The 21860-nt window shown below is 44.0% G+C and overlaps 1 protein-coding gene and 1 pseudogene across 4 annotated transcripts in view; one reads left to right on the top strand and one right to left on the bottom strand.

Moving 5' to 3' along the window:
- Positions 1-28: 28 nt before the first annotated feature.
- On the bottom strand, positions 29-16053 carry LOC112672627 (striatin-3-like; annotated as a pseudogene).
- Positions 16054-16382: 329 nt separating this feature from the next.
- Positions 16383-21860, top strand: part of BMS1 (BMS1 ribosome biogenesis factor) — a 57189-nt gene continuing 51711 nt past the window's right edge. For 2 of the 4 annotated variants that reach the window (XM_025466471.3, XM_025466469.3), the window contains exons 1-4: positions 16386-16520; positions 18067-18281; positions 19087-19277; positions 21246-21325. In XM_025466471.3, the coding sequence (XP_025322256.1) occupies positions 18106-18281; positions 19087-19277; positions 21246-21325 (447 nt within the window). In that variant the 5' untranslated portion in view covers positions 16386-16520; positions 18067-18105. Of the gene's footprint in view, positions 16521-17019; positions 17179-18066; positions 18282-19086; positions 19278-21245; positions 21326-21860 lie in introns of those variants that run through there. The other 2 variants (XM_025466470.3, XM_035708046.2) reach the window with 2 other exon arrangements.

Below are 21860 nucleotides of genomic sequence, written 5' to 3'. Positions count from 1 at the left end.
TGGATGGCAAACAAAATAATATGTTGATTTATCTAATTTCTTCGTATGTACTGTCTAAATTCCACAATCTCATGAAACAGCCATGGCTCCAGACATCAGATTGATTCCATTAGGGTCTACTGCTATACTTGTAACACCATCAAAATGAACTACCATAGAATGGGTCATTTTACCCATTTTTATTGTCAAAATTTGATGTGTCTATTAGCATTTTTTTGTAACAGAAAGTGTGGGATGATTTACTACTCCTTTAATGTGTTTATTGGATTGTAAACCAGAATCTATGTGTGATGAAATCATCACCAAATGACTGATACTTCTAAATCCTAAATTAACTGTACTTCCAGCTTTGAAAGAGGTCACCATAAACTGAATCCCAGCTATAGAGTGAACTGATGTAGGTATTACACATTCCTTGTCTCTAAGTGCAAATACATGGCAGTTCTTCCTGGATTCTATAACCTAACAGTGCCATCTGCTGAACAAGACAGTAACTGATATTTTTTTATTCCACTACAAGCAAGACCCCAAACAGCAACTATATACTGCTAAAGTGTCAGGTAGAACATTTGGTTCATATGTATAAACAGGGCTAGGCATATTCTACAACTGGATGGTTGCATCAGTACTACCACTACATTAGAGCTAATAGCGAATGACAGAACATGGCCAGTGTGGGCTCTAAATGTGTAGGTAGGCTTTACATGTAAAGAGACACTCTTTTGAACAGAAGCTGTTTTCAAAGTTTCAGAGCAGTCCTCAGACGCAGTAACCAGCACAAGTTCTACAGGATGAAAAGCTAATGCCTATATTCCATCAAAATGTCTATGTAGTGTATACTTGGGGTTTCCGTATCTTTTGGAAGACATCGTTATTGACAGCAAACAAGCCATAACTATAGTCTGCATGGTTTATTACTGTCAAGTCTCCAAGGTCTCCAAGGCCCATTACACTAGACAAAACATCATCAGAACCAATAAAAAAAAATAGCCTCCTCCAGATGGAAACAGTATTGGTTCAGCCCATTCTGTAACATTCTTCCCTGCACCTCATGATTCTTCAGCTCCTTCACCATATTCAGCAGTCACAAAACACATTCTTTCCATATCAGGATCATTAGGCCAAACTTCGTTACCTATTTTGTGTTTATTCATACAATGTTTGTCTTTTCTTTCTGGGATAACTTCAGTCATGCCATTATCCTCTTCTTTATCCATATCATCAGCATTTTCTAAGAAACGGAATATCTCAAGAACACCATCAGAGGACCTTTTTGGCCTTTTTTTTTTTTTTTTTTTTTTGCTTAGGAGACTTACTTCCCTTCAGGATCGGTTTTAAAGTCTTTTTTTCCATGATCCATTTGGTTTTGGATTAGTCCAAGTTATGACCTTACCTGCTGACACTGTATATCTAATGTATATGTGTAACCTCCTTCCTAAAGATGTTGTCTTAACAGCTGTCTGCCTTGTTCCCACTCTAACCAACTCTTCTGATGTACGGTGGGAGCCTCTGTTATCTTTGGTTTCTTCACACCTAAAGAGTGGCATTTTCAAATCATCACGGTTCAGTTTTGTGCCATATAACTCGTGATATTTTACCCTCTCTTGTTTTAGTGCATATGCTAACATCATTATTCTCACAAAGTACTTCAAGTTTTCTTGATCTTTTCTTTTTCTTTGCAAAACTGCTATCTGAGTTTGCAGTTTGGCCCATTCCACCTTCTAGTGTACCCACTATATCTTCAGACAAACCCCTAGTGCTAGATATAGTGCAGTGTTCCCAGATTGTGTATTGTGTACTGCTGTGTGGACAACAGCCTGGGCCTGCCAAAGGACCCTCTCCATTACCCACCCCCTCTGAGAAAGGCTCATGTTTCTCCTAGGTCTCAGGTCTCCCCTGCTACCAGGGTACAGAGTGAGACGCCTACAGCTAGGGAGAGGGTCATTGCTATATCCTTCTGTAAATCAGAGCAAGGAGCTGCTGGAAGCCACCATTATAGGCCCTTGTCCATCTGCTTCAACAGGCTTTTATAAAAAAACAGACATTGAGAACTTGATTCTAAAACTCATATGGAAATGTAAAGGACCTAGAATAATGAAAACAACATGGAAAAACAAGAAAAAAATTGGAGGATTAAGATTTCCTGGGTTTGAGTTTTATAAAGCTACATCAATCAAGACAGGGTGGTATTGGCATAAATATTGACAAATATATTGTTTGGACAGAAAATAGAGTCCAGAAATAGACCAGAATATATATATTGAGAACTGTGTATGAGCAAAATGCAAAGGCAATTCAGTGGAGAAAGGGTAGTATATTCCACAAATGGCATTGGAACATTTACATATTCTTACACAAAAAAACCTTTGATCTATACCTTCTACAATATATAACAATAAGTAAAAGTGGATATAGACCTAAGTGTTATACATAAATGTATAAAACTTATAGAATAAAACCAAGGAAAAAAATCTTTGTGATCTTGAGTTGGAAAAGAACCCAAAATCTTGTGATTGTTCAATGTTTTGGGGTTGTTTGCTAGTGGCTATAGATAAAGAGAACACTGAATTTAGTAATCTCAAGGGCTGCTTCAGGACAAGCCAACACCAGTCATCATTTAGACCTACGTGACTACTGTAGGTCTGCCATATAATTGTCTCCATCAAGCACAGCTCTAAATACAATATTTATCTCATAATTAAGTTATCTGAAAGATACTGGGACAGCTTATTGAGTGAAAACAGATGTACTCATTGATAGAGCAAATGAATAGACTGCTTTTCGTATTATATCTGAAACCCTTTCAATGTCCCCTAGACCAAGTTACATGAGCACGGGGAGAAGGCCATGTAGTGGAACTAAGGGAGGCAAGTTTCTGCCAGAGGGGAAGCCAGGCAGAAGCCCCAGAATGAGAGTACTCGTTTCCATGCCTAAGATAAGCAGGTCCTTGTGATGGTTAATTTTATGTCAATCTGGCTGGGCCACAGAACCGATATTTGGTCAAATATTATTATGGATGTTTCTGTGAGAGTGTTCTGGATGAGATTTACATTTAGACTGGTGGACTTTGAGTAAAGTAGATTGCTTTCTGAGATGGGTCTCATCCAATCAGTTGAAGGCTTGAATTTTAAAAAGACTGACTTCCCCCAAGCAAGAAGGAATTCTCCAGAAGACTACCTTCAGACTTCATCTGCAATATTGGCTCTTCTTGGATTTTGAGCAGATAGTCCTCAGACTCAAACTGCAACTGTTTCCTTAGTCTCCAGTCTGCTAGCCTCCTTCATCAGATTTTGGACTTGCCAAGCCTCCTCAATTACATGAGCAAATTCCTTAAAATAAATCATATATATATATATATATATATATATATGTCTATCTCTGTATTTATGTACTCTTGGTTCTTTTTCTCTGGAGAACTCTGCTAATACAGTCTCCTAGAATGGTCTTGCTTGAGGGAAGCATGATCCTAAGATGGTGGGAAAGTTTCCAGCTTAGGGGTTGGGTATTAACACATCACCATCTCTTTGTCTCCCTTCCCTGATTTTTGAAAATCCTCTCATCATTTATTATATCCGTATATATTTCTCCCCAACATATGCTCAGGCCTTATGAAACTCTGTTGCCTAAGCAGAGGAGTACTGAGGAGAAAAGTCTAAACAGTGGTGTCTGGTGAAGAAGAGAATGTGTGTTGTGAAGCAAGTTACTCAGGGTAGATGCAATCTTGGCCTTAACTTCCACTGCAGATGGCATGTAATTTTATGTCCTTAGAGATCTCCTCTTTGATGTTTTTACTTAGATGTTTATTTCCTAATGGAAGTATAATTTTCTTAAGCACAATGTTACATGGTCATTTTAAGGGGGAAAGTAAGGTTTTGTGCTAGGGTCCTGGGATTCTAGACTTCCAGCTCTGGAGAGGATTGGCACTACAAAGGTTATCACACCTTAGCTGTATTAGCGTGTGATCAATAATTATGGGAAAACATTTTTCTGAAAGTGAAGATTTTGTTCATGAATATTAATGTATAATGAATGTTCTAAGAGCAGGTATGGATAGAGAGATGGAAAGAACACTATCCTTACCCACCTTACCCTATGTTTTAGCTTAAACTGTAGCAGGAGAATGTAGTTGTGAACTAAATGGAGAAGAGAAAAAAATCACCCTCAGTTGAAAGAGCCAGACTATCACTCTTGAGTCATTCAACATCGAACCCTAACTCTCCCTTTAACACCCCAAGGTAAGGGAAGGACAGAGTTTTCCAGGTGATTAAGTTTTATTTAACTCATGTATTTAGGGCTAAGAAGGTAGGTGCCTTGCTTGAGTTTATACACCTATGTGGTCTATGTAGGAATCTACTGAATTGGCTTTGTGCATTTTCTCTTCGTTACAGAGAAAAAGCCTTAAATCTTCTATTTCACTAAAGTTGCCACCATATCCATATTTATAAGGTTTTTGAAATCAGACGTAACTATTTGTCATTAGGGGAAGTAGAGATTCAGGTCTGGTCAATACTTCTCTTGCCACCACTGCCAGAAGAAGGTCCTTTGCAGCCTATGGTTCTCCCCCACCACCAACATCAGTCCCAGGTAAGGACATCCCAGAATCAGGGCTGCAGCCCCAGCCTACAGTCCAGCCACACCAGCTGCAAGGGCATCTGGGAAGGCTGGCTCCAGCTTCATCTCAGGAATGGACAACATGAAGTGTGGGGGAACTCTCAGACATGAAGAGTGGACAAAAGAAGCTAAATAGTGCCAAAGCCTGACAGGTGTTCCTCTATGAACTCCAAAGAATCTGGGAGCCAATTTACCATCTCATTGAGAACTATAAAAGTGTGAGGGTGCTTGGGTGCCTCAGATGTTTGGGAGTCTGCCTTCAGCTTAGGTCATGACCTCAGGGGCCTGGGATCGGGCTCCACTTCTTCCTCTCCCTACTTCCCCCTCCCATGCACGCTGTCATTTTATTGCTCATTTGGTTCAGTTTAATGGTGGGCAACTTAAGTAAATGCAAACAGCCCTTGGTCCAGTGGGCACTCAAGAACTCATGATCAGACCTGCAGTCAGGTGGCACAGTGAGCACTACCTGGGCTGGTAAAGGTGGACAGCCATTGTCTGCACTGTGACACTGGCCCCACAGTCTGTGACCTTCAATGACATAACTTTTCTGAGCCTCAGTCTTCACATCTATAAAATAGAGATAATAGTGCTACATCCTAGTCATTCTTGTGAAGATTAAGTGAGATAATATTTGAGAAATAGGCTACTCAGAGTCCTGACTTGGAGTGAGCTGCACACAGTGGCAGCTGTTTTAAGTCACTGGGATTATTCTAGTACACTGAGGGGACACCTCGATGTCTGTGTTTCCCTGATGATTTCCTTGAGGGGAGATTCTGAATTGGAGGCCATGAGTGTGTTCAGACTCCATACACAGTATTAGATTGCTATACAAGTGGTTTACATGTCATCTTTACTTAGATTCCACTTGAAATGCCCTGCCTTGTAAACCTCTACAGTCGATCAGTGGGAACTTCATTATCATTGAAGTTCCAACAGTTCCTCAAAGTCTTCTCCAGGTGACTCCATGCTGTCTCACATGCAGAAATAGGACACAGTTCACATTCCTGGATTTCTAGATGATTCAGGCTGTGAGGGGCCTTGGAAACAGGCTAATACAAGTGCCCCATTATACCTGTAGTCCTGGTTGTATCAGTCTGGGGAAAGGGCCCACTTGGTTAAGTGGCTATGTGGTCCACCACATGGCAGAAGTAGATGATCAAACTGAATTCAAACCAGGGCACCTAAAGCCTGGGATCTCAACTACCGTGTTCATGTCCTCAACAGAAGAACAAAAATAATCAGTCCTCTTGTTTCATATTAGTAGACATACGGAATGGGAGCTGCTGCCCAGCAATGCTCTGGATAGGTGTTCTCTGGGGGTTTTGGGGTACCCTGCACACAATAGTCCATCTGAGTCCCTTAAGCTCCAAATGTGTGCATGAGAGAAACACTATGCTTCATGATACCAAAGCAAATCAACAAAAAAATCTCATATGGATTTGAAGGCTGCTTTGAAATGATCATGCACCCTGCCTCTTATAACAGTGAAAGAGGAGAACCTACATATGCATTGTTCTTTGGCATATGGGAGATGTAGGGGTGGGGGTAAGATGATTCTGGAACTCTATACCTTGCACACTCTAGATTCAATGATCTGAGGTTGGCCCAAGACCCCTTACACAGGTAGGACAATGCTGGGCTTTTGGAGGGGAGGGGCTGAGTATGGGAAGTGGTAGGCAACACAGCACAGTAAACCCTGACTGGAGAATATGGCATTCTAACGGAGCAGTGCAGGCTTTTGTGCTCTCCCCAGTGTGCTGGCTCACAACTGGGAAAGGCTGCAGCTAGTGAGAGAGAGAGCTCATGGTCTTCTCGGTAGTATTTGAGGACAGACCTGTCTTATGGAGCACATCTGTGGGATCCTTCCTACAAACATCCATTCTGTGCTATGGCCCTGCCCAGGCTGCTGGAATGTGCTCCAGCTGCCTAGGGGGCATCCCCTGCATATGTCTATGATCTCTACCAGTGCTCCATCCCCCCTGAACTGAGATGAGAGCCTAAAAGCAAAAGCACATGAGCCTATTTATCTAAAAGCTGAGTTATCTGTAACAAAATCCTGCTCTACAACTATTAGTTCTGTGGCCCCGGGAGGTCAGCACCTGTCCCCCACAGCTGCTGACTTAGTGACTGCAGATGCTGAAAGACGTGCCCAACCTGTGCTAAGCATGTGGAATGTTTACACATGAAACGTTTTTTTCTTTAGTTTGCTCTTTTGACTATCACTTTCTACTGTATTTGTCCCAGGTCAGGGATTGGATTTTATTTCACCCCTTTGGGTTAAACTGTAGGGAGTGAGATCCGATCTGCGGGGGTCCTTCTGGGGTGCCCCATGATAGCCCTTCCCACAGGACATGCAGATCCAGACGACCAGAGGACAGAGCAGCACACAGAGCCAGGCTGAGAAAATCAGTCACCAGATTCTGGGGTGCAAAGGCAAACTTGACCCAAGTTCTTCTGCCAACAAGGCAATAGGCTGAAACCTGACTGCTCCCCTCTCACTGCTAATCTGTCCAGCCTTCCCTGCTGTTCTCAGGACCCAAAGCTTCACCTCCAGCAAGGTGACTCTACCATGGCCTTGCCTCCTCGGCACAGACAGCGCCTCTGCCTCTCACCTCAGCTCCCTCATTGACTCGGCCCAGTAGCTCAGCACTGCCTGTGCCTCGCTGGCCTAAGTGCAAATAAAAATAAAGTATTAAATCGAGGCTAAAGATGTGTTAAGTTTTTCCTCCAACTTGGTCCTTTTATCACAGAAAGATAGTTTTTAATTAGATTTTTTTTAGTCCTCATTATAGCCATTAGCCCAATGAGATCAACATAAGGTTGGCTCAAATTTCTATCAGCTATGGAAATGAAAGCACACCAGCCTGGACTTGAGAGTATCCCCCAGTGTGGGGCTGGGTGGCAACAGCCCAGTGTAGGCCTGGCCTGGCTATCCCAGGGCTTGGGGCTTATATAAGTTTCCTCAGGGTGCTGTAACAGATGCCAGAGAGTGGGTAGTTTAAATAACAGAAATTTACTTTTTCACAGCTCTCAGTCTGGAAGTTGGAGATCAAGGTGTTGGTAGGTTTTCCCTGAAAATTCTGTCCCTTTGCCTTTCATTTTTTTTTTTTTTTTTTTTTGGGGTCCCTTTGCCTTTCAGATGGCTGTATTCTCAATCTGTTTTCACATGGTCTTCCCTCTATGTCTGTGTCCTAATCTCTTCTTGTGATGACAACACTCATAGTGGATTAGGCCCATCCAGGTGACCTCATTTCAATTAAATTGCCTCTTCAAAGAGAAACACAATTCAGCCCATATTAGGGCTGAAGTGAGGAGGCCCCAGCTTTGGAACAAACCTATTAATGGTTTCTAAGGATCTGAGTACAAAGGAGAAGAGAAGTAAACATCTCCAGATGAAAAGCAGACGGGCTTGACCACGTTAAAATTCTATATATAACCTTCAGGTTGTATGCCTGGGTTAGGGAGGTCTGGAAACGGCTGGTATAGAGAATATTTAAAAGTAAAATCAAGAACATCTGCAAAGTCACATCTGAAAGCCACTGGTGGTGTTGGGTACATATGTGGTGAGGAGTGGGTGCTGTCCTCTGCCCCCTCTAGACCAGAAAGTATATATGGCTAGTTCGCCTGAGAACAGCACAGGCTCTGCCTAAGTGGCATGCAGGTAAGTCAAAGGGCTGAGTTCTCCAGCACATTTCAAGGCCAGAGTGGTGATGGACCCTTCCTGGGGGCCAAGTGCTCTTCTTTTCAGGAGTTAAGCAGGGATCTCTGGGCAGAACCTCCCACACAGGTCTGGGCAGTCACTGGATGCTGTTGGGCAAGAATGGTGCTGTGTTCACAGCTCTGCCTGGCCTTCTCTGAAGTCGGCTGTTGCCAACAGTGGTGGCCTTACCTGCCCCTGGGGCCCCCATCCAGAGGGGATGAAGAGTCACACTGACAAAGACCCAGGACTCTGAGGGAAATGGCTCTACAAGTTAAAATACATCAGAGTTGAATGGCCCTCAGGCATAGCCATCTTATCCTCTTGTGTTCCAAAAAAGAAAAACAAGGCCTAGAAAGGGAAAGAGATGTGTCCAGACCCTGTGAATCAGGCTCTGTGCACTGCTCCAGACCTGGTACAGAGATCATGCTGGGGACGGAAGAAAGGCCTCCTTGTTGATGAAGTGGGAAGCTTTGGACAGACACACAGGATGAGATGAGGGATAAGATCAGAGAATGAGCCCCAGTGGTTTGAGAGGTGAGAAAGATCTGATCAGTGAGGGGATGCCCCTTCTAGAACTTTCTAGGTCAACCACAAATGTGCCTTTTGCACAAGGCAGGGCTCTTCTCCTTTGTTGACATTACATCTAAAGGTTTCAGGAGACAGATGTCTTGAAAAGAGAAAGAATTCGATTTCCAAAGTGAGTTATAATTACTGCATATATAATATGCTATATAAGATGGATGGTGTATCTAAGATAGAATATGCTCAGAAGCTGCCCCTGTGCCAGGTGGTACGATTCTAAGTTTCCAGCTGGTCCTGTCCACCTCTCCATCATCTTGTTGCTCTTCAAGAGAACCTCCTCCATCATTATGTACAAACCTTTAGGGCCAGCAAGACTCAGACTCTGTTCCCACAGAATGCTAGGTCTTCTTTTAAATACAGAAAATAACAAGAGGAATGCCATATTCCTCTTTTTGGCCTATATAATTGTAAAACCAATGTTAAAAGATGATAGCAGTAACAAAGTAAAAAGGGAATTTGGGAAGCAGCCATTGTATCCGGATGGACAGACTTAGGTGCTACATGCCTATGATTCTGCATACCTATGTACCCACAATGGTTGCCTGCTCCTGAAACATCTAGTTTGCGAGACTAACCTATCTACTGAATGGCGAAGAGCATTGGCTTTGGGCTCAGATGCTCGCAAATCATGTTACTGGCACAAGTTTCTCTGATTTTCCACTTTCTCATCTACAAAAGACAGATGGTAATGCCTTAGTCATAGGCCGTTAGTGAGAATTGCTTGGGATAATGTAAAGTTCTTAGCAGATTTCCTGGCAGATGGAAAATACAATGCTGGTAGCTATTATTTCGATTGTCATTATCATTATTACTGCACCACTAATCCATGTTGTTTTTGCTCTGACCCCAGAACCTAGTTGGACTCACTGGCTTGGAAATGGTTCTCCATCTGTGTCCCAGCCACACTAGCCTTTTCTATTCCTTGGGGCCTACAAAAGGTTGCTACCAGGCTAGCCTTGAATGAACAGGTGGAAGGGATACTTGGATGTCACTCCTGGGTGCTCCCAAAATAAGTGATGGTTTTCTCTGATTTATTTCTACTTCATTTTCTAGATATCCATGATGTGTCTGCTTTTTTCAATTAGGTTGTGAGGTCACTGAAAGCAGGGTTGTCCCTATGGCTTCTAGATTGCCAGGGCCTCGTACCAAGTGGGCATTCATGGATGCTGGTAGGGATAGAGGGATGGGAAAGGGGAGCAGGGGCCTGGATGCACAGCTCCACCTGACTGGTCATGGCTCATTTCTCTCTTAGACCCATCCAGGTTCCTAGCAGCAGCAGACCCGCTGCCACCTCACACGCATTCAGGCAAGTGACCTTGCCTTGTGTCCTCCCACCCTGGCACTTTTCACAGTGTGCCCTGGTGTGCAGCTCAATGGAGAAAGCAAGGGTCTGGGTTGAGCAAGAGAGCTCAGAGTTATAGAGCACTAAAGAACAACGCAGGATTCAGACACTCTTAGTCTCCTCTCCTATCAACACACTGGATATGCTGCTTAACTGAGGATCACAGAGGGGAATTGTACCCCTTGGGCTACTGGACCTGCCCCATGGCCTCTGGTGCATGTCTGGGTGTCTGGCCCTGTGTCTGAGTCTTCACAGCTCTTGTGAGCATCTGCCTGCCTTCACCTACCTGAGACTTCAGGACGTCAAGCCAATGAGGCTGAGTGACCTGCCACCCATGGTGAATGCCAGGGCTGAATTTGGAGGCCAGATCCACACCTCATTCCCCAGCAGGTGCAAGAGAAAGAGAGGAGGCTGATGATACTGAGGGATGCTATGGAGATAGTAGCATTTGGCTGGCTTCTGCTACATCCAGGAAGCAGCTCTTACTAGCTCCTGGTTGTACTTTGTGCCATACAGAGGGATTTGGCAAGCCACAATTACGGGCAGGACCTGAGTCTCCAAGATTAACTGGATGGATAACACATCTATAGAGGTAGGGCCTCCTGCAAACTTGAAATCCTGTAGACCGGTGGTTCTCAATGCTGGTCCTAGGACCAGCAGCAGCAGCTTCTCCTGGGGAACTTCTTGAAATGCAAATCCTCACCCCCCACCCAAGTGCTACTGGATCAGAAATTGAGGCGGGACTGTCAATCTATGTTTTAATGAGCCCTAAAAGAGATTCTGATGTGTGCTAGTTTGAATACCATGGCCCTACACCAACCTCTTACTCACTTGTAGCCATCAGCCCTTCCAATCCCACCTTCCCAAGTCCTCCAGTCTGTTTCTGAAATTGCTCTGATGGGGCTTGAGTTTACAGGTGAGGAGCCCGGGTACTTCTGAGCACTTCTCCCTTCCAGGGACACAAGTCCCTTTCTTGCAAGTGGAAGACCCAGGAGGTAGATGGCTCTGTACCTCATGTGGAGCATCTTTATGCTACCATGGGACTGAGCTGGTGGTTGCACAATCTGACATAACCTGTCTGGGTCCCCCTGTCTGACCATAGCGTGCTCATGATAAACCTTTGATAGAGTGTTCCTACTGAGGTAAAGTGGTCCAGCAGTCATCCAGTGATGCCATGGACACCCTAGCAGCTTCTGTGACAGTTGAACAGCCTCACCTCCAGCTGACCTGAATAAGAGTCTCACTGACTGTCCACTCTCCCAGGCCTGCCCCTCTGGGCTAGGGACGCCTTGCCTCATGCTTGGCCCACTGCCCAGAAAGCAACAAATGTGGAGGAGACTGCCCCTTCTTCCCTGTAGGCCCATCTGGGGTTGGACACCAGCTCCTCTTCCTGCAGGTGAGCTCCTGGGGATTTCAGTAGACTCTGGAAAACTTTAACCTGGGCTGTTGTAGGCTTTCATGGGTCCAAAAATGTGTGAAATTTTAACAACTATATGTGAGGGTGAATTTTCTGGACAGGCATCAGATTCTCCAAGGGATCTATTACCCCAAATAGGCTAAGAATAACTTTCTTTAAGGAGCCCCTTGGCAATCTCTGAAAGATTCCTAGATGTAAATAGGGAATCTTAATCCATAATTAAGAATTAAAGAGAAAGAAAAATGGCAAAGAATGTAGAAAGATGGCAATTTATTGACTACAAAATATGTCTTATAAACATGAATAGAATATACATTCAGAAAATACACAAAGCTCAAATGTATCACTCAATAATTACAAAGTCAACAGCCCATTAACTAACACCCCGTGAGTAAAGAGAACATTACTAGGTACTCCAGAAGCTGTCCACAGACGAGCCTGATATGGGACTCGATCTTGGGACTCCAGGATCATTCCCTGGGTGGAAGGCAGGAGCGCAAGCACTGAGCCACCCAGGCATCCCACTAGTTTCAAACTTTAAACAGAAACAAACATGTTCTCCTTTGTGTCTTGTCTTCTTTTACTAAACATCATCTATGTTGTCCCTCATTGTAGTTTATTTTCATTGTTATGTATTATTCCATTGTACCAACATACTAGTTTATTCATGTTTTTGTTGATGGACTTTTGGAGTTTTCCTGGTTTGGATGATGCTATGAACACTCTTGTACATGTCTTTCTGTATATATGTCACTGGCTCATAGGATAAGTCTATGCTCAGTAATAATATACTGAACCATTTTCCAGTGTTTATACCAATTCGAATTCCCAATGGCACTCTTATGTTCACAGAATCACCTCTGGCTGCTGCATTGTGAATTTGCAAGGGCAAGGGTGGAAGCAGGAAGATCATCAAGAGGTTTTGTATTAATTTATGTGATAAGATGGGGCTCAGTTCAGAGTGGTGTATGAAAAGTGGTTGGATTCTGGTTGTATTTTAAAGGTAGAGTCAACAGGAATTTCCTGACATGTTGGATATGGAGGATACAAAAGAGAGGAGACACGGATGTTCTTAAGTATCTGGCCTAATCAACTTTATGGCTGGGACAGTCATCAACTGAGATAAAAACTTGGCAGTTTGAGAGAGATCATGAGTTCTATTTGGGCATGCACATTTGAGATGTCCATTATGCATCCAAATGGATATGTCAACTCAAATTTAAAGGCCCCGCCACACATCACAGCATACGTTAACTTTCTAGCAGGGGGAGAATAAAATAATTGGCAGAAAAGATTTTGGAAAGTTTTAAAAATGTTTCTTTTATTCTCATTTAAAGTAGATAAATATATTCACATCATTCAAAATTCGAAAGATTTGTAAATGCATGAAGAGTCCCCATACTTTTGTCACCATGCTATTTGGTTCCATTACCAGGACATAACTGATTTATTGTGTATTTTTAAGTGATTTGTAAAATTTTTCTTTTTTGGCATTAACAATTGGAGTTTCTATCTCTTTTTTTTTTTTAGATTTTATTTATTTATTCATAGAGAGAGAGAGAGAGAGAGAGGCAGAGACACAGGCAGAGGGAGAAGCAGGCATCATACAGAGAGCCTGACGTGGGATTCGATCCAGGGTCTCCAGGATCACGCCCTGGGCTGCAGGCGGCGCTAAACCGCTGCCACCAGGGCTGCCCTTGGAGTTTCTATCTCAAACAAAACAAAACAAATGGATATGTCAGGGAGGCAGTTGGAGTTCAAGAAAGAGGTCTAAGTCATTTATATAAATTTGGGAGTTGTTGGTAAATGATGGTGATTGGTAAGGGTCCAAGAAAAAGAGAAACTCACTGTAATTTGAACAGGAAAAGTTTACGTCAAGCATTATTTTTTTAAAAGATTTTTTAACATTCATTTATTTATTCATGAGAGACACACACAGAGAGAGAAAGAGAGGCAGAGACACAGGCAGAGGGAGAAGCAGGCTCCATGCAGGCAGCCTGATGTGGGACTTGACCCTGGGGTCTCCAGGATCACGCCCTGGGCCAAAGGCAAGCACTAAACCGCTGAGTCACCCGGGGATCTCCTACATTAAGCATTATTAACTACAACAGGTAACTGGAGCAATGGGAGGGTATGGCGGCTAATAAGAAGAGAATTCTAAAGAATATTAAGAATAGCAGATCTGAGGAGCAGCCACTACCCTAGGACAGGTATAGAAGGCCCAGGAAGAGTCCCTCTTCTCAACTCCACCCCCCATCAGCTGAGATCTAGACCTCACCGAAGGGGTGTGGCCATGGCCCACTGCTGTCAGGATGGTCCCTGTGATGCTAGACCGCTGGAACTTGTTGGTGTTCCCTCTCTAGGTGCTGGGGAAAGATAGGTGTCTCAGGAGAGTCACTCCATGACAAAAGTGCCAGGAGGTGGGGGTGGGGGAGAGAGTGAGGTGCTGCTGGCCAATGGATGCTTCTGGCCACCACATACTGGAGGAGCTGGCCCTGGAAGAATGACCCATCTGCAGGAGTCTGGCCAAGGAGCAAAGGAGAACCAGGCAGAAAGACTGCCCCTGCAAAGTCTCTCCATCGCTCCCTATTGACAAAAGTTGATATATATGCCAGTGTCAAAGGAAATGTTTTTAGAGTAGGCAATTAAGAATGAATTTGTAGCAAGAGACAATAAATTGTTAACTGATACAGATGACAAATAAAACTACAAGACACAATGAAATCATCCAGGGAATAAGTATGGACATAGAAGAGAAAAGCAAAGGTTGAGTCCTGTGGGCTGACATTTAAACACGTCAGGTAGGAGTGGAAGAACCTTTAGCAAAGGCTACTGAGAAGGAGCAGCCATGATTGTGGGAGGTGTGCTGGGAACAACGAGAATCTAAGAATAGGGGGAGAGGAACTGGAGAACATATTGACAATTCTTTTGTGAAATTTTGCTACAGAAGGGCATGGAGAAAAGGTGTATTATCTGTTACAGGAAATGGGTCTAGAGGTTTTGTTCAATTTTTGTTTTGAAGATGAGAGAAATAACTGCACATTGTAGGATGACGGGAATAGCTCCGTAAAAGCTGATGATGCTGGGGAGAGGACAGACTGGGCGGAGCGACACCCTGGAGATGACGGGATCTTGCACCCAAGTGCAGGATATCTTTAGGGGGACATAGTGGTAGTTCACCTACAGTAACAGGCAGGCAGCAGAGGGGGGCATGCGTGGATGTGGTGGTGGAAGTCTGTGACAGTGGGAGTCTCACTTCCATTTTTTTTTTTTTAGTGAAGTCAGAGCAAGGAAGGGAGAGGTGGTGGGAAAGACTGAAGAGAGAAGAGGAGATGAGAAAAACTCATTTGGAAGAAGACATAGACCAGGCAAAGTTAGCATTATTGAGCTGAGGGTGGTCAGCATGGCTCTGGGTTTTCCTCCAGCCATGTTTAGTTTCATATGTCGTAGCAAGGAGTAGATGGAGAATTGGGCTTACCCTGGGCTCTTATTTTACCAAGCAGACATGATGAAGTGATGGAGGTGAGGCAGCATACAAGAGGCTGACGGTAATGAGTGCCCTTGGAGTTTAAACTAGCTTACTAGAGAAGAAGGGTAAGTCACCAAGGGAGGAAGGAGTAAGATCTGGGTCAGAGGTACCGGCTGGATTAGTTGGTTCCAGGGCATTAGAGGGACTAACCTTCTAAGACAGGAAGTGGCAGTCAGGGTGGGAAGCTTTGGGGGTTGCAATCCTTGGACCTGGCAAGGTCTAGGGTTTATCACGGGGGTGAGGGGCTGACAGGACAGAGGACAAGCGTGGGACTCATGGAGCCAAGAGGATGTTGGGAAGATCGACTTACACTGAAAGCTCCAAGAAGATACTGTCCGAGGGAATTACAAAATTACACACTCTTCGCGGATGCGGGAGGTGTGTGTCCGGTAGGGCAGCCTCCCTAGCACTGCCGTGAGCGCCTGTGGGATGCTGACGGCGAGAACAAGCTCACTGTGAAAGGCGCGAAGCACCGAGGTCTCAACTACCAGAATGAGCCTAGTTTCGTGGGCGGCGGGCGGGGGCGGGGCTGAGTCTCAGGAGCACTGGTGGGTTCATACTGAAAAGAAAACCTAAAAAAAAAAAAAAAAAAGAAAAAAAGAAAAGAAAACCTCCAAGACAAGAAGGAGACACACATCCTGAAAATGTACACAGCTTCGTTAGTCACGAGGACGACCGGCTCACCTGAGACGGGGGTTAAGTGAACTTTCAGGCAGTCCCTCGGGTGGGAACGCGTAGGATCCTCCAGGCAAAGCCCCTCTTCCAGGCACAGAGAACCTGCCGAGACAGAGCGTGTCGCGGGCCTCGGTCCTGGTGCTGGCAGGAGGGAATCCCGGCACTGAAGGAGGCCGGCAAGCGCCCAGCTCCGTCATCCTCAAGGATGAGCCCGCAGATGAGCCAGAGACTCCCACGTCAGGCCACGCGGGGGCCGTCTAGACGCCGGCTGACCAGGACTAAATACGTTCCTTCGTCTTTCGTCCTCCCACAAGGAACCGGCTCCGGGGGCACCCGGGGGCGCACGGCGAACGCCGCCCGGAGCCCCGACCGAGTCTGCAGCGCCGCGGCGCCCTCGCCCGGCGGGGACTGGCGGGGACTGGCGGGGACTGGCGGGGACTGGCGGGGCGGCCGGGGCGGCCGGGGCGGGGCTCGCGCCGTCGTCGCCTGCGCCCGTCCTCAGCCAATCCGAAGCCTTCCTTCCGGCCCTCCCGCGAGTCGTCCCTCCGTCGGCCTCTTTCTTCGGCCTCCTGGTTTCCTGCCGGCGAGTAGAGTCCGCGCGTAGGGTGCATTTCCGTTTCCGGCGCTGTCCATGCGGGCCTGAGGAGCAGCGGTTGTGAACTCGGTAACGGCCACGGGCTGGAGGAGGCGGGGGCGGGAGGGTCCCGGGGCCTGGGCCCCGAGAGTTTGCGAGTCGTGCGCGGCACGGTCTGCCGGGACGGTCTTTGCCCCCCGAAGCGCGTTCAGGCCCTGGGCAGCCTCACCTGGTACCTGCCGGAGACTTGCGCCGAGGTCGTTGGAGTAGCTCCGTGAATTCGTGTCTGGAGTCCGGACGGGGTCGGCAGGCGGCGGGGAGAGGAGCGGGATCGTCCGAGCGGGTGACTCAGAGCTGAGCCACCTGTGTTGATTCCAAGCTGTGTTTTTCCCGTCTCTCTCCTCGCCCCCCAAGAAAGGGAGAAAAGTGTCGGTACAAATTTGCGACTAAAATGTGGTGGAGAAGAAAAATAATGCCCCGAAACCACAAAGCTATTTAGTTTGAAAGTGTTCCTAGAAGTCGGCCGTCCTAACTCTTGGATAGTCTCTCTTGACATATGTGGACTTTGTGTCTGCGCTGGTGGGATGTCTCCGACGGATGCAAGCGCAGCCGCTCAAGGGCCCGCCCTTTACTGCGCCCCCGGAGGTGCTAGTTTGCATCTCCTCGCTAGTCGGATCACAGTTGTCCTTTCCTCACACCACGCCTAGTACATCATAGGCAGACACAAATACTCCTTGAAATTAATTCGGTACCTTAAATGAAAGAAGCGACTTTTTTCTTAGTTTCTTTTCTCTTCTTTTCTTTCTTTTTTAATTGGCCAAGCGCTCAGATTGTATGCAGTCTAGTTTCCTAAGAAAAGTCACTAATCCAGTGGTTCTCAGTTTATGGGCCATGAATTTCTGGGACCCTCAGAAAAATGTTTGTAAGGGTTTCTGCACATCCATGTGGTCCCCAGGCAACACCCATAACCAACCGTATGTCACACAGCTAGATGTTAACTGATTTTTAAGATGTATATAAATGATTATTATAATTTAAAAGTTTTACAGAATAAACAGGTACTAAAAGCAACGCATGCCGTCACGTTGGAGGATTATTAAAATGCTTTAGTTTTTTGAACTTAAGTATCTTAAAGATAGTTTAAGTTTGGAAACCACTTCTTTAGTCCAGTTGAAATTTTGGGCTGAGCTGTCCAGCATGGAAACTCCTAGTCACATATGACTATTTAAATTTAGAATGGAGTTAAGGTTAAGTACAATTTCAGTGTCAGTTTCTCAGTTTCACTGGGTACATTTTAAGTTCTCAGAAGCCACATGTGGGTAGTGGCCACTGTGTTGAAAAGTTTATGTAAAGAGTATTTCTATCATTGCAGAAATGGTGCTGATATAGACACTTAAAATGAATAAAAAGTAACTTAAGCAGAAGTAACTAACAAATCTGCTGTATAGCATAACAGAGAAATGAAACTGGGGATAGTATGAAACAGTTTCTATCCGTGATCCGTGTTGCAGGAATACATATCTCTTAATAGAGAAATAAGAAAAGTACTGTTTTTTCTTGGGTGTTTTCTAGATTGTAAAATGCTTCCGCCTCTCTCCCCACTTCACTCCCCCCTCCCCCACCCTTGCCTCATCAGTGTAGGTTAGAGTTACTTGTAAATTGGTAAAAAGTCACTATGGAGACTAAAGACCAGAAGAAACACAGAAAGAAACACAGTGGGCCCAAAGCTGAGAAGAAAAAGAAACGGCATCTGCAGGATCTCCAACTTGGAGATGAGGAAGATGCCCGGAAGAGAAACCCCAAAGCTTTTGCAGTCCAGTCTGCTGTGCGGATGGCTCGATCCTTTCACAGGTATGTTTATCAGGAGTCTAGTTGCTCCTCCATTTACTTTTTTTAAGCAGTAGGAGCCTGCCTAGATGATGTTTGGATTCATGAGTCTAACAGCTTTGAAGGACTTGAAGATGCATGCCATACTCCTTTTACTAAAATGTGAGCGGGGCACCTGGGTGGCTCAGTTTGTTAAGCGTTCAACTCTTGATCTCTGCTCAGGTCTTGATCTCAGGGCTGTGAGTTCAAGCCCCACATTGGGCCCCACACTGTGCGTGAGGTCTACTAGAGAGAGAGAGAGACAGAAAGAAAGAAAGATTGTAAACTTTAAACAGTTTCTATGGTAATAGGTGTGCTTGTGTTTTTTTCTGGATATGTTTTATATAATAATGTAATAAATAGCTTTATTTAATAAGTTTTTGTTATATGTACTTTAAACATTATTGAATTAAACTCTAATAGCCAAATTTAATTCCAAAGATTCTGCTTTTATTCATTATGATACACTGCCTGCATGTTTATCTTTTCTTTTTTAAACTATTATAATAGTCAACTAATAGTTTAAACTAAACTAATAGTTTAGTTAACTATTATAATAGTTAATGAAGCAATCAGATTTAAGGTGTGTGTAGTTTTAAAATTCTCTGTACTGTTGAAGTAAATCTGTTATATGTTTACTGAAGGGGTTATTTGGATTAGGTCTAGAAGTTAACAAGTTAATTGTATCCATATTGTCTCTTCTGTGGTCTTTAAAGACCACTTTACTTACAAGGATGATGCCTTTTGTATTTTAAAAATTGATGTACTTTTTCTTTCTTTTTACAAATAGGACTCAGGATTTGAAGACAAAAAAGCATCACATTCCAGTGGTTGATCGAACTCCATTAGAGCCCCCACCAATAGTGGTGGTGGTGATGGGACCTCCAAAAGTTGGAAAGAGCACTTTGATCCAGTGCCTCATTCGGAACTTCACCAGGCAGAAACTGACAGAGATCAGAGGCCCTGTAACAATCGTGTCAGGTAGGAGTCTACTACCTCAGGCTGATAGGGCATGTGTCGTCTGAGGGACAGGCATATCTTTGTCGAACATTTTCTTGACTGGTAAATATTGAAGTAATGTTCTCACTTTATTACCTTTCCTGTACTTGTACTAAGTAGGAAAGGATAGTTTAAGAAAAGGATAGATTCCAGATATAACAATGATGTAGATGTACACCTTATTTGGACTGCTGTATGGATTTGCCAGGTGTGTTCCTCTGAAAGGTTTGGCAGGCCTGGGCAACCTGAGTTGGTCATAGTGATCACCTTTCTTTAACAGGTAGTGAGTATCTGCTGTGTGTCAGGCACACCTACTTGCCCTCATAAGGCCATATCGTTAGAGAAATGAGAGGGTTTTCCTCTTTTTCTGTGAGAACTTGCCTGTTCTGGGAGATGGTGACCTTTCTGTTTGAGGGAAGATGAAAAAAAAAAAATCCCAAAATGGTAATGGAAGAATCTGAAATTTTTTTCCCTTTTTTTTTTTTTAACGGTTTTATTGAGTAATTTCTCTACCCAATGTGGAGTTTGAACTCACAACCCCAAGATCAAGAGTCACATGCTCTACCGTCTGAGCCCTGGAATTTATTATAGCAATGCTATAGTTGGATTGAGGCTTTTCTTTTTCTTTCTTCTTCTTCTTCTTCTTCTTCTTCTTCTTTTTTTTTTTTTTTTTTTTAAGATTACTTATCTTAGAGAGAGAGCAGCATTCAAGAGCAAGTGGAGCAGGGGCAGAGGGAGAGAATCTTTCAAGCAGGTTACCTGCTGAGCACAGAGCCTGATGCAGGGCTCAATCCCAGGACTTCAAGATCATGACCTGAGCCAAAACCAAGAGCTGAACACTTAACCAACTGAGCTACCCAGGCACCCCAAAGCTTTTCTTGATCTTAAAGGCATTACTGTTATTTTTACTGACTTTTTAATTTTTTTTTTTTTTTTTAAGTGAACTCTATCCCAGTGTGGGGCTTGAACTCCTGACTTGGGGATCAAAGAATCACATGCTCCACTGACTGAGATAGGCAGGTGCCCCACTTTTATTTATTTAAAGTAACCTCTATTCCCAACGTGGGGCTTGAACTCACAACTCTATGATCAAGAGTCGTAGACTGATTACTTTTAAGGTAATTTTGGAATAACAATTGTTCCATAGAGATTTCTCTTACGTTAGGTTTGAGGATGTTTTTAGCTCTAGTAAGAACATGCAAAACGTTGATAAAGATAGAAGTGTTGGCCTGCTGAGCTTACCAGCAGGATCACAGTCACCACGGAGCTTGCTTGTCTGCCCATTCCAGTCAGAATTGTACCTGCTTGAGCACTTTATTCATGTGGATAGACTTTTGATACTATTTTAAAATTAGGGAACATAGCAAGAAAACCAAGATGGTATTTATCAGTTTGCTCCTATAAAAATGAACTCCTGGCATATTCCTGTAAGTGTATATTGTGTTTTACTGGATACAACTTAAAATGGTAATTAGAGTAAATGGATATATTTTTTCAAGGTTTTTATTTTTGTTTATTTATTTTTAAAAGATTTTATTTATTCATGAGAGAGACAGGGAGAGAGAGCCAAGACACAGACAGAGGGAGAAGCAGGCTCCATGCAGGGAGCCCAACGTGGGACTTGATCCCGGGTCTCCAGGATCAGGCCCTGGGCTGACGGCGGCGCTAAACCTCTGAGCCACCCAGGCTGCCCTATTTTTTCAAAAGTCTTATTTCGGGGGGTCCTTGGGCAGCTCAGTCAGTTAAGCATCTGACTCTTGATTTAGGCTCAGGTCATGATCTCAGAGTTATGAGACTGGGCCCTGTTTGAGGTCACATTCAATGCAGTCTGCCTGAGATTCTATCTTTCCCTCTCCCTCCACTCTTCCCCTTGCTAGTGTGCGTGCTTTCTCTTTCAAATAAATAAAATATTTAAAGAAAAAAACTAAAATCTTATCTCTTTACTTACAGGTAAAAAGCGCAGACTCACCATTATTGAATGTGGGTGTGACATTAACATGATGATTGATCTGGCTAAAGTGGCAGATTTGGTAAGTCAATGGGAGCAGTGTGAATTTCTAATGAGGATTTAGCAGTGTGGTAGATTATCCCATTTGAAGGAAAGAAAGACTTATGATTATTAAAGGGATGACGAATATAATCAGGGATACTATAGATGTGTTTGAATTGATAATGAGGTTGATGGTGATATTGATATAATAAAAATGGAATGTGCAAAATGGAATGTAGTCTCAACTCTGAAAGTAGAGAAAAATCCTTTAACAAACGTAGTTAATTAATACAGATAGACATGTACATAAAAACATATAATAGTAGGGCCATTTATTGGACCCTTACAAGGTACTGCGCTAACACCTTTCTTGAAATTTCGCTCATTAAATCCCCCAATATGCTTTGGAGGTAAGTAGGTATTATTATCTCCAGTTTACATAGGATGAAATTGAGGCCCTAGAAGTTAAGTAGTTTGTCTAAGGAAGGGAACTTTGCTCTTGGTGGTGCCAGAACCTCCAGTTCTTAATGATTGTGACAAAGTAAGTACATGAGTTGCCTTTGAGAAGTTGTCAG

The sequence above is a fragment of the Canis lupus genome, chromosome 28 (genome assembly GCF_003254725.2).
Source record: "Canis lupus dingo isolate Sandy chromosome 28, ASM325472v2, whole genome shotgun sequence".
In the NCBI taxonomy this organism is placed as follows: Eukaryota; Metazoa; Chordata; class Mammalia; order Carnivora; family Canidae; genus Canis; species Canis lupus.
The sequence above is the reverse complement of the archived record's forward strand: the minus strand, read 5'-3'. Positions and strand labels throughout refer to the sequence as shown.